The sequence below is a fragment of the Saccopteryx bilineata genome, chromosome 2, assembly GCF_036850765.1.
Source record: "Saccopteryx bilineata isolate mSacBil1 chromosome 2, mSacBil1_pri_phased_curated, whole genome shotgun sequence".
Classification (NCBI taxonomy): domain Eukaryota; kingdom Metazoa; phylum Chordata; class Mammalia; order Chiroptera; family Emballonuridae; genus Saccopteryx; species Saccopteryx bilineata.
The window spans coordinates 358,569,570-358,582,480 of record NC_089491.1 but is presented as its reverse complement, the minus strand read 5'-3'; the positions used below and the strand labels follow the sequence as shown (position 1 = coordinate 358,582,480).

Here is a 12,911-nt window from a genome sequence, read left to right as displayed (position 1 = left end):
CTTGCAGGTGCGTAGATTCCTGGGGGGACACTAGGCCCTGGGTGTTTCCCCCCACCTGCAGGTCAGGCCTACCCCCCCCAGCTTCTGGCCCAAAGCCAGGCCCAGTCTCCTCTGCTACAAGAACAGATGGTTTGTTGTACATGAACTCTCATAAACCACGCTGTGACATGGGTCCTATTGTAACCTCTCTTAGGACAAAGAAACTAGGTGCAGAGAGGCAAAGTCTTATCCAGGATCACACAGCTAAAAACGGGCAGAGCTAGGGTCCAAACCCCTATCAGCGCCACCCTAGAGGCTTTGCCAGTAGAAACTACAGAACACCCACGCCGCCTCCTCAGGCAGGAGCTGGGCAGGGGAGGGTGAGGCGAGAAGGGGCAGCTTCCATCTATCTCCTCACTGACCACTTCCAGAGCCCTAGAATGCTTCCTGAGGAAAAGCCATCAGTGACCCGAGAGAAGAGCCCTCTGGGGTTCCACGGGGGCTGGGGGGCACAGGTGGAATAGCTCCTGCCTACCTGACCCCAACTTCTAGCACCAGGGTCCCAGGGCCTGTAGAAACCGTGAGCCCCTTGTACAGACAAGTGAGGCCCAGAGAGGGACAGCCAACCAGCAGCAGCTCTACCACTTGCTCTGTGACCTTGGGCAAGTTGTCTACCATCCTGGTGCTTCAATTATCTCTTCTGTAAAATGGATACGATAACAGTTGTTTTCAGGAAAAAATATGAGATGAAGAGTGCTAAGAACAGTGCCTGGCACATAGTAAGTGTTCAGTGAGCATTAGCTTCTAATTACTGCTACTCCAAATGTACTATCAAAGCACAGAGGAGCCATTAATAGCCCCCTAAATTTCCCTAATACATATACCCTGATGCACCCCCCCACATACACACCATGCACATCCACCTCTGTGGACCTACACACCATACCAACAGCCTCATCTCTCATCTCACACAGATGCTCAGTGGCCAGGCCACCTCGCCCAGGCAAAAGAGCGTGGGAGGAACTAGGGACTCCCTCCTCCCCAGCCAGGCACCTTCTGCTGGACCCAACCAAAGCATGGGGGCTAGAAAGGAGAACAGTGTTGGCTAGAGTCATACAGGGCAGAATCTGTGTGATTCTGGAGGCAGAACCAAGGGCTGGGTCTCCGGTTTCCCTTGGAAGTCAGGACTCCCAAACTTCTCAAGCTGGAGGCCGCAGCGGCACAGAGGCCACAGCGGCACAGAGGGAGGCCACAGCAGCACAGAGAGGTTGTGGACCCTCAGACCTGCTTCCCTGACCTCCACCCACGCCAGGGTCGGAGACAGGCCCTGCAGCCTGCTGTCCTGAAACGAGGACACCCTCCCTGCCAAGTCACTAATGGGGGATATTAAATAATATTTATCTCCCTAGTTCCTCCCACAGCGCAACTAAATATAGCAACTATTTTTTTTGAAAAAGGATTTCTGCTCCAGAAAGATAATATTTATATAAGAGGTGGTTTTTATACAGCAATACAAAACCCACACTCCCTTTCTGACAGCTCTTCGTAATTTTTAGCCATTTCGGAGCAGTGAGACACTCCGGCCAGAGCACCTTCCCCTCTGGCTGGCTGGGAACCCTGAAAGAATGAGGCTCCAAGTCCCTAAAGGACACAAGTGCAAGACGCACTAAGGGATGGAGGGCACATTTCCACCTGGATCTCCAGCACTCTGCAGGTGGATGAAGGGGTGGAAAGTTCTGCCTGCAGGCCACTTGGGGAGGGGTCCTCTACACCTTCCACGATCACAGGGCCTCCAAATGTGCTAGGGACAGCAACTGGACAGTCCCTGGCATTTGTTGTGCCTTTTGGCAGATGGAGAACCCCACACTAAGATGAGGAAGAAATGATACCTCTCCCACCCAGACTGTAACAGCTTGAAGGTTCCCTCCCTGCCCAGAGATGGGCAGGCACCAATCTGGGTCACCCCGGAGTGAAAGGCCTCCCCAGGCAACTCCCTAAGTGAGGCCTTGAATCTGTCACCCCCGGGGGGGGGGGGGTAGGTCTCTTGCCTCTGCAGTTCAGAGCCCCCATCGACTCCCGCCAGCCACATCCGCCTCGGGTAGCAGAAAGAGGAAGACCTGGGGTTGGGGGTGGGGGCCCCAAGGCTGCCAGCGGACAAGCTGCACCTTCTGAACGTTTTATTGAACTCTCTCAGGGGAGACCCTTGGGGACAGGCTGGTTGGCTGGGCCTGAGTTCCTGGCTGGTCTCCCGCCAACCGAACTCAGTGTGTGCACCTGCACGACGCGGTTGGGTTGCAGCGCGGCTCGGGGATATATCGCGCTGACCGCCGGTGGGGGTGGGCTAAGCCTTGCAAGAGTGGATGGGGCCGGGGTGGAGGTGGGAAGCCTGGAAGGACTGTACAGGTCCCTGCGGCTGGAAGGAGGGAAACGGGGAGGGGAGCCTGGCGTCCGGTCCCCGAACCCGGAACCCGCCCACCCCACCACCCGCCGCAAAGGTGGCCGCGCAGCCTCGCCGGTGCCCCAGGAGTATCTGCAGAGGTTTCCGGAGCCCTTGCTTCCTGCCCTCCTGCGGGGGCCGAAAGCTGGGGGTAGGGGTGCTGCTCCGCGGCCGCGGTGCTGGGGGAAAACTGAGACCGCGGCGCGCGCGGCTCCCGCTGCCCCGGCCCGGCCCGCGGTCTCACCGTTGGGGCCGTAGCGCTCCCGCGCGCTGGTCACCTGCGCTGGGCTCAGCCCGGCCTCAGCAGTTACCGAGAAGTGGCTCAGCACGTCGGCGGCTGGGAGCAGGTGCGCCGCCTCCATGCCGCCCGCCCGGCCGTCTGCGTCGTCGGCACCGTCGAGGCCGCCTCTACGTGGGGCTACTGTGCGGAGCGTTGGGGGCTCGGGCCCGAACGGGCACCGCGCAAGGCCATGTCTGCACTGGGACCTCCCCCGACGGCAGTGACAGCGCCGGCCAAGGCCCGAGCCAGGATGCTGCGCCCCGGCTGCCTCCCTGGGGCGGGGCGGCGAGGAGCCCGCCCCCGCACTCACACCCCTTCCGGCCGCCCTCAGAACCGGCCGCCCCGCCCCCGCAGCGTCCAGGGGCAGAGAGAGGCCCGGCCACCGGCCCATTCTGCAGAAGAGGTAACTGAGGCCGCCGGCTGGGAGAAGCCAAGGGCCAGTGGCCCGGAGGGGACTTAGCTTGTGTTCTGCAAGAGTTCTGGGGGCCTCCAAGGGCCAAGAGCCGGGCGGGCTTCGGAGCACGGGGTTTCTGAGCTCTTCTTTTGATCCTTCGGTGTTCTGGGAAGTTGCAAAATGCAGTTGTGCATAGAGGGGCTTCCTACCCCCAACTCAAATTCTGCAGACCCTAGAGAGGAACCCAGAAGGCCTGTGAATAAACCTTTCTCCTCCAGAGGAGATTACTTGATGTTTTCTTCTTTTAACGTTCGTGCTTTCTTCTTTCTTTTCCAGATATCTATAGATTAGTGGTTATTCCTCATACAAGAACCTCTAACAATGAGCCAGTATATAAGAAAGTAAACCAGTCTTGTTACCTTAGATGCACATCCTCACCCCAGCAGGAAATGTAACTGCCTGGGCGGGGGGTGGGGCTCCTTAGAGACACCTGAGGGGTGGGGTGAAGCCGCTGGCCTGGGTCCCCAGGGACAGTGGCCCTGCCAAGGAGGGGAGCATCAGAGGAACCCCCCTCCAGTGCACCCTGAGCTCCAGCCTCTCCAGTGCTGCCAGAAGAAGGGGCTGCAGTTAAGTAAGTTGTGGGGAGGCAGAAGCACTCACCCTGCCAATAGGAGGAACAGAGAGAACAGTCTGTTTGGCATTCTCTCCATCTTGAGAGACCCAGCCTGTCTCACCCCACTGGCCATCTTAACCCCCACCACTTGGCCTCTGCTGTCCAGAGCCTCAGTCTCTGGGATCCACCTTGGCACACCAGGTCATGGATTCCAAGATTGAGCCCACCCAGCCAGCTGTTCAAACCCCAAACCCTACAGTGCCTCTGCAGCCAGCAAGCCTTCCCAGATACTGCAACTGTGTGTGCGTGTGTGTTCATGCGTACACACACGCACACATCCCAGCTTCCAGGCTGGCCCCAGCTAGCTGAGACCTACCCAAACTATGTGCGCTAACAGCTTCCGACCTCCTCCTTCCAGGACAGGGATGTGGTGCTCCTCCTCTGTCTTCCCTTTGCTATGCCTCTTTGAGCACAGAGACACTTAGTGATGACCTGGGTGGACAGAATGATCCAAGCCTCTGCTGCCTTCGATGGTCATCCATTCTGACTCCCAGGACCTCAGCTGGGTCTCAGCCTGCACCATGGAGGTAGGGAATGCTGCTGGTTTTTTGGCTGTGGCTCCTTCCAGCCTGACATTTTAGATCTCAAGTAGAATATCCCTGGTATTTCCACCCTGTCCCTTTCTTCTCACACCACTGTGGTCCATAAGGACAGCCCCACCTGTATTCCTCAGTTGCCAGGAAAAATGTTAGCCAGGGCTAGGTGGAGACAGAGCCCTACAGCTCCCTGCTAGAGCTCTTTCCCAGAAAAATGAAGCCTTAGGCATTCTAGCAGCTGTGCCTCTTCCCGCACATACACATCCTGGGGAATGGCTCCCCTGTGCAGCCCCAGGGACCTTAACCCCAAGCCTCTCCCATTTCACCCTACCCTCAGGTGTCAGGGTGTTTGCTAGAAGGCAGAGCCAGAAGGCCTGCCTGTTTGCTCTGGCAGGCTAGCTTATGTTCCCTTTCTCCAGCCCACTCCACCCCACTCCACCCCACTCTGCCTCCAAACCACCAAAGGCACGACAACAGCTGCCAACAACTGTGGTCCCACCTGGCAGGCTCACACACCTGTCAGTCTGCCCACCTGTTTGGCTGCCCCCATGACAACTTCTGGGCATGCCTCCAAGCTTCCACAGAATCACACACAGTCATTTCACACTCAAACTACCTGTCTGGTTGCTGGTGTATCCCCAATTATGCCCTCCGTCTGTATCTAGACAAACAGCTGGTGGCCAGGGTGACATGGTCACAGGCATGCTGCCCAAAGGACAGGTCTATCCTCCCTACCTTCCAGTTGCCATGTACAGAGAGCTCCAAGCTTGGCACCCAGACCCAACTCTTTCTAACTCCCTCACAAGACAGATGGTGGCAGAACCTACCACCTCTCTGGCATGCCTGCCCACCTTACCTGAGGGGGCCAGATGGAGCGTGGGGAGACAGATAGCTCTTCCCTGGAAAGATTTGGACACATGAAGATAAGGGTGTTGCAGGCAGAAAAAGTCGCCTAAGTTGAAAGTGGGAAACCTCAGCTGTGTGCCAGAAACAGTGATTCAATCCCTTAATATGACTGGATCATAAGGAGCATGAGAACAAGTATTGGGAGGGTATATCAGAGACATAGGGGTAGGACAATGAAAACCTTGATTGTCCAATAACAGTCTGGATTTGTACTGCAGGCTTTTTAAGCAATAAAGAGATGGGGTCAGATTTTCCTTTAAGAAGCTGGCGTGGGGAAGGAATTGAGCGAGATAGCAGAAGCTGAAAGAACCCCACATATTTCTGGGAAAAAAATGAGAAGATCTGGACGAAGGCCAAGTGGGGACACGATGGACATGACCTGGTAATGGGTTAGATTCAGGGATGAGAGGAAGTGAGGAGTCACAGCCAACCTCTGAGTTTCTGGCTTCACTAACAAGTAGGTGAGAGGTTCAGCCCTGAGGTGGAGAAGCAGCAGGTTGAGGTCCTGAGAGGAGTCAAGGAGTGCATTGGGGACCCAGTGGAGTGTGAAGGGTCTGGAGGACTCTAGGTAGAGGTGTGTACAGGTAGCTGTGTGTTTGGGGCTGAAGAGGGAAGCCATGGAACCTCCCGCACTCCAGCTGGGTAGACAGGAAGGGCCCTGATGAGGACTCACTCAGCCATAGGCAAATGAGCAGAGCCTACCTAACTCTCGCTTGAAACTTTAAGCGTTGACCCAGGAGGACCATGGGTGCTAAGACCAGAGTTAGAGCACTAGAATGAACATCACCTGAAATATAGTGGTGGGAGAGCAGGGAGGAAAAGAAGTCTATGTGAAATAAGAAATTGAGACAAGATACCATATGGTGTCAGTTAGAGATTGAGAGAGAGATTCATTGTTCCACTTACTTATGCATTTATTGGTTGATTCTTTTATGTGCCCTGACCAAGGATCAAACCTGCAACCTTGGTGTATCCGGATGATGCTCCAACCAACCACGCTACTCACGTTATTTCCTTGAATTCACCAACCACTTATATTAAAAATGATGCCCAAAAGGAAAGGGAAAGATAGGGCACCCGAGAGCTCCCTGTCCTTTCAGTCCTTCCTGACCCACCAGTAAGCCTGCAGTAGAGTTGGGGTAGGATGTGTGCATATCAAGAAGTGAAGTAGCCTGGCCTTATAGCTCAGCTGGTTGGAGGATCACCTCGATGGACAAAGGCTGTGGGTTCCATCCACAGTCAGAGTGCAGACAGATAGATGTTCCTGTCTCTCGTTCTCTAAAATCAATCATTTAAAATAAAAAAAAAGAAGTGAAATAAAACATGTGAGTAAGAGCTGTGCAGCGTTCCCACGGTTCTGGTCAAAACAAAATATGCATGTGTGACAGGCTACGAAATACAATTTGTGTAATTTTAGTGACTACACATATGAAGTGCTCTTAATATTGCCTTTTTTTTTTTTTTTTTTTTTTTTTACAGAGACAGAGAGAGAGTCAGAGAGAGCTATACATAGGGACAGACAGACAGGAACGGAGAGAGATGAGAAGAAGCATCAATCATCAGTTTTTTGTTGCAACACCTTAGTTCATTGATTGCTTTCTCACATGTGCCTTGACCGCGGGCCTTCAGCAGACCGAGTAACCCCTTGCTCAAGTCAGTGACCTTGGGTCCAAGCTGGTAAGATTTGCTCAAACCAGATAAGCCCACACTCAAGCTGGTGACCTCGGGGTCTCGAACCTAGGTCATCAGCATCCCAGTCCTACACTCTATCCACTGCGCCACCGCCTGGTCAGGCTTAATATTGCTTTTAATATTTAATATTGCTTTTATTTCACAAAATAAAAATGAATGGTAAAATTCATGTTAATAATTTAAACTTTGAATTTTTTGTTACTTAGAAGATTAAATAGCAAATAAGAAAAACACTAAAGCCAGTAAAGGAGGGACTGCAGAAAAGAGGAAAAGTTTTGTATTTTAGTATCTTTAACGGCACGTTTTCCCTTTTTTTAGACGGGTCCCACATTTCCATTTTGCTCTGGGCCCTGCAAATTACGTAGCCAGCCCTGTCCCCATTTCATCGAAAAAGAAAGGTTCTGAGAGGCTCCAAGAGCCTTAGTGACATGCTCAAGGGCACTCATCGGGATTCAAACCCGGGCTAGTCTGACTCCAGAGCCAGTCTCCTAAGTACCCCAGCAGCCTGCCTGTCTGGGAGTCCCTCCCAACGTACAAGGTCAGTCGAGTTCTGACTGGGCAGAGAAAGGTGTTCTCCTGCATGCTCCATTGCCCCTGCCTTCTGCCTAATGTCACCACCTGACCTCAGCCCCACCTCCTCTCTCAAGCTGGACCTTCTGTTCCTGGCCTCTCTGCCTCTGACTTACCTCCATATATGAAGATTGCCCAACTGAGCTGGTATTGTCATTACTTTATTCCTCTGCTCAAGAACCCTCCTGAGCTCCCTATTAGCAGCAGGACAAAGTCCAAACTCTTCAATCCAGCGATCACAGCCATTTACCAGTTGGCTCCTACCCATATGTAGACCAGCTGATCTCAAGCTGCCCCAGACTAGCCTTGCACACCCTAGTTCCCCTCATTGTTCACGCTGTTCTCTGGCCGACGGCTCCTGCAGCTCTTCTCCCTAAAGCTTCTCCCCACTTTGGAAGCTCCTTTCCTTGGCTACCCCAACCTGTGTGCTCACACTCTTCCCTGCACACTTTTGACTGTCTCTGAAGGAAGCCCCATAGATCAGCGCCTACCTCCCCCTTGTACACAAGGGGAAACTGAGGCCCAGAGAGACAATGGGACTCAAATGGACAGGGAGCCAGGAAGGCCAAGGCAGAGCTTCAGCTGGAACTCCCTGGTGGCCAGGGCAAGGACAGTCTCCTCCAAGGCCAGGGAGTGACACTAGGATAGCCTGGCTGTACCGGGGCTCCACCGCTGCCCTAGGGAAGGGTCTTCAGTAATAGTTCAGGGGACAGGTGCAGGGCCTGGGTTTGGGAGGGCTGGAGGCAGAAGATCTGGGTTCTAACCCTGTCACAGATTGCTTACTTTCTTCTTTCCTTCTTTTCTTCCCTCCCTCCTTCCCTCCCTTCTTTCCTTCCTTCCCAAACATTTATCAAGGACCCAGTCTGCAGGGGCACAATGCCAGGCCCTGCAGCGATGGTCCTTCTCCCTGAGCTCACTCCCAAGAAGAGTCGCTAATCCCAAGCAAACACAGGTACAAACAGACCGCAGGGCGGTCAGTGGCGCCTAGAGCACATGGCAGGGCGGGGAGATGCCTCCCAGGCGGGGAGGTGGGGGACAGCTCCTGGAGGAAGTGACACTTTTGCTGAAATCTGAAGGAACAAGGGAGGGAAAGGTGTTCCAGGCCGAGGGAATAGCCTGTGCAAAGTCAAGTTAGCCTTGAGGCCTTGGAGGTTCCTGCCCGTCTCTTAGCCTCAGTTTCACTAGCTGTCATGTCAAGGCAGGGTGGGCAGGGGGAGTGGTCCAGGCAGTGGCCATCCTTCAAGAAGACAGGCTGTGGTTACTCTTTCACCCCAGTTTGGTTTGTAAATGGGTTTGACTCGAGATGCAAATGGCCCTAGAAACCCGGGAATCTCCCTCCTCTTCCCAGGGTCATCGGGACTCACGGGCAGGTGTCCCAGGCTCCCAGCGCCCCTGCTGTCCACTGTCGGAGCGCCCCGCCCACCCACTTTAGCAGTCTCCCTCTGGAGGAGGGCAGGGAAGACTGGCTCCCAGCTGGTCAGGGTGGGGGACCCCAAACCCAAGTACTTTTATTTTGAAATTTCGGGCTTGAGGACTCCTGAGCAAGTCTCTGCCGCACCCCCCTCCACACTTCTCCCGGTCCTAGGGGCCCACCTGGCCTGGAGCCACCCTCCAACCCTGTCCTCAAAGAGGGCGACCCCCGCTCTCCCTTCCCCTCAGCCCTGGCCCTCAGGAGGTGTCAGCTTTCTCAGCCCACCATTCGTCCTCACCACTTCCTGCCTCCACATTGCCACTCTGGGGCCACTCGAGTTTGCTGCGCATGGGAAGGTCTTGCGCAGGCTGTCCCCTCTGCGGGAGCAGCCCTGCTTTCAGTGCTCACTCCTACTAGTCCTTAAGGCCTGGAAGCCGCCCCTCAACCCTGAGGCCGACGGGGCTCCTGTAGCCCTTATGATCCCATCAAGCCCATAGCACCCTGGGGTTCACTGCCTGTCCACAACCTCGAGGGCAGGCACCTGGCCCAGCTCACCTCGGTTCCCAGGAGATGTCAGGGAGGGTGTTTGAATGACTGAGCAAAGGCAGAAACACTCCAGAGCCGCTCCCTGAGAAGGGGAGCACACTGGCCTCGAGGGCCTGGGGAAGGAGAAACTTGTCAGCCGCAGGACAGAGCAGGCACCCAGGACCCCTCTACTGGCCCGGGACACCTGGCCCGATGGCCTCCTTCCCTGTGCATCCACCTCTGCAGGAACGCCTGCACAAGGCTGGAGTGGGGGCCTCCGGCCAGGCTGCTCACTTCTCAGCTTCTTTAGGCAACTTCCTGTCCTTGCCCCCTTATCTCCTAGGCCAGGCTGAAGATAGGAAGTCGTCCTCTCCCTCCCAGTGGTGGACAGAGACACCCGCTGGACCTCAGGAAGGGGGGAGTGTATCATGTGAGGGTGTGCCTGCTCTTTCCTGGCCTGCCTCCTCTTGCTGCTGCTACCAGATTCCTCTTCCTGAAGCAGCCATGTTGCTACTCTCTTGCTCAAGTGTCTTCCATGGCTCCCTATGGTCTTCCCAATTAAGATGAGGTTCTCAGCCCTGCCCCCTCAGCACCTTGAACTTCAGTCACTTTGACCTGTTTTCCCCATCCCTGCTCCAAGATTTCCGCCTTCCTGGTCTTTGCTCATGCTGTTACCTCTACTTGTTCTTCTCATCTGCTCCTGTCTAAACCCTCCTCACTCGTCAAAGCCCAGCTCAAATGCCCCCTTCTTCAGGAAGTCCTCTTTGACCCCTTGTAACAGAGTGACTCTTATATCTAGCCTGCATTTCTCCCACTGCCTTCAAGGGAATAAATACGCTAATTATTAGATGAATTCTGATTGAGGCTGGAGCTTTTGGCAAAGATCTACAGAAGCCTCCAGACTGACTCAGATCAGCAGTGGTCAAGGGACTGGGGAACAAAGAGATTTAGAGACCCCTCCCCCAACTCAGCCCCTCTTCCTTGGATTCTGTTAGTGCCTGGGTGTCACATACTGCCCATCTCGCCCGTTTTTTCTTCCCTGAACATAAAAGAAGACTGAATTCTGGGCTCTCTTAAGATAGATTTGGGGAAGCTATAAGACCCCATCTTTGCAAGCAGACACCTTCTAGATCAATAAACTTTTCCCTACTCCACCCAGACTCTGACGTTTTAAATATTGGCCTTTTGAAACACTGGGTGCCTGACCTGTGGTGGCGCAGTGGATAAAGCGTTGACCTAGAATGCCTGAGGTCGCAGGTTCGAAACTCCTGGCTTACCTGGTCAAGGGACATATGGGAGTTGATGCTCCCTGCTCTTCTCTCTTTCCTCCTTCTCTAAAATGAATTTTTTTTTTTTTTTTTTTTTTTTTTTTACAGAGACAGAGAGTGAGTCAGAGAGAGGGATAGACAGGGACAGACAGACAGGAACGGAGAGAGATGAGAAGCATCAATCATTAGTTTTTCATTGAGCATTGCAACACCTTAGTTGTACATTGATTGCTTTCTCATATGTGCCTTGACCGCGGGCCTTCAGCAGACCGAGTAACCCCTTGCTGGAGCCAGCGACCTTGGGTTCAAGCTGGTGGGCTTTTTGCTCAAACCAGATGAGCCCGCGCTCAAGCTGGCGACCTCAGGGTCTCGAACCTAGGTCCTCCGCATCCCAGTCCGACGCTCTATCCACTGCGCCACCGCCTGGTCAGGCTCTAAAATGAATAAATTTTTAAAAATTTAAATGAAACATTGGGCATACAGACCTTGAATCTGTAACATCCTGAAATGGGAGCCTCCTGAGAGACCCGGCATTTGTGCTTCTCTGTATTTGCCTGAATCCTCATCTGCAACATCCAAGCTGCGTGTCCCTCCAGGACAGGAGCTGCTTTTAAATCATCTCAAATTATTATAAAGTTTCCCTCTAGATTGGGAATCTCCTGAGGACAAAACTGAGTCCATAGCACTCTTCATTTTATCTCAGTGCCTAGCCCCTGCTCTGATACTTACTAGACTCTCAAAAACATTGGTTAATGAGCAAGTTTCTAGCCAGTGCAATAAAAGAAGAAAAGGAAATAGGGTGCAAATACTGGAAAGTGAAAGACTAAATGAGTATAATCATATCCACGAGATGTGAACATATATCTACCTAAGGGATATATCAGTCTTAACACTCCTATTGTATGCCTAGGGGTTTAAGGCCCCGTGAGAGGCTGCAGTTTGCCCAGGGTCACACAGTGGGTGGGATTCCCTCCCAGCTCTGGGCTTCTTTCTCTGCTACAATATCTGGCCCCAAAGCATACTCCCTCTGTTAGTCTAGGGCTGTGCCTCTCAGCACCTGGCCAATGAGGTAAGAGGCCCTGCCTGGTTGGGAGGGGGCTTGTTCCAGGCCATGCCTGACCGGTATGCCCACAGGGCCTCAGCTGGTAGTGGGTTGTAAAAAGATAAAACACAAAACCCCTATTTGCCTTGTAAATGGTTACACCAGACCAGGCTGTAAACCTCAGGCATGACTTGAAAAGGAATTGGAGATCTGAAACTTGCTTCCTGGTGTGGGGAAGGCCTTTGGCCTGGGGGCACCTGAGGGCAAAGCTTGCCTTGGTCAGTCCATGGGCCTGAAGTGCTGTCCCTGTCCCTTGTGTGTGAGAACAGGGGCAGCTGGTTCAGCCTCACCAAGAGGGTGCCTCCAGGCCTGGCGCTGAGCAATGGGCGCTGGGCAAGTCCTCAAGCAAGGCTGGGCCCTCCTGGGCACTACCCTGGGCACAGAATCTGAGAAAGACCTCTGCCCTCTGCACCCAGGGTCTCTGTGCAGTGAGGTTGGGACAGATGGTATCTGGAGCTCATGAGATTCCTGGTAGGAATTTGCTCACACTGCCCAGTCAGGCGCGAAACCAGGCTGAAGTGGCTGGAGACCTGGGCCTGCCCTTGACTCCTGGGCTGGGGGCAGAGGAAAAACTCAGGTCTCTTTGTGGGCCCCTCACTACCTGTAGTCATGGTATCCATGAGGACCCTGGCCTGTGCTTTACAACACAGGGCCCGGGCTATGCTGGCCTTCCCTCCCCACTGCCCTTTCAGGCTTCTCATCAGTGGTGCCAGGTCTCCGCCCTGGTGTTCCCTGCGTGGCGGCCAGCCCAATTCCCCGGGGATATCCTGTCATTGTGGCCCAGAGCCTGTGCGCTCCCTCTCTCCAGGTCAGTGCCAGTACTCTGGGTCCTTTTCACATCCTCAGGTGGGGCCAAGAGAGGTTAGGGAAGTTGGCAAAGGTACCCAGAGCTGGGCACTGGGCCCAAGACACCTGATGCGTGGTACGTGGTCAGCCCGCGGGCTGACACACAGGCGGGGCTCTCTGCCCTGTTGCTAGCCCTATGGGTGACCTTGCATGTCTTTTACTTCTCTGGACTCCCTCCCTGAGGCCATGACATGGCAGACCCAGCCCAGGCCCAGCTGACCCAGGAATCTGTGTGACCAGTGAGTGTGGTCTCTTCAGAGTGGCTGGGTGTGCTGGCCTTCTGGACCACGGT

The 12,911-nt window shown here is 54.2% G+C and overlaps 1 protein-coding gene across 2 annotated transcripts in view; it reads right to left on the bottom strand.

Moving 5' to 3' along the window:
• Nucleotides 1-2,924, bottom strand: part of ATP2A3 (ATPase sarcoplasmic/endoplasmic reticulum Ca2+ transporting 3) — a 35,095-nt gene extending 32,171 nt beyond the window's left edge. For both annotated transcript variants that reach the window (XM_066262987.1, XM_066262988.1), the window contains exon 1: nucleotides 2,661-2,924. In XM_066262987.1, the coding sequence (XP_066119084.1) occupies nucleotides 2,661-2,778 (118 nt within the window). In that variant the 5' untranslated portion in view covers nucleotides 2,779-2,924. The remainder of the gene's footprint in view (nucleotides 1-2,660) is intronic.
• Nucleotides 2,925-12,911: the final 9,987 nt, after the last annotated feature.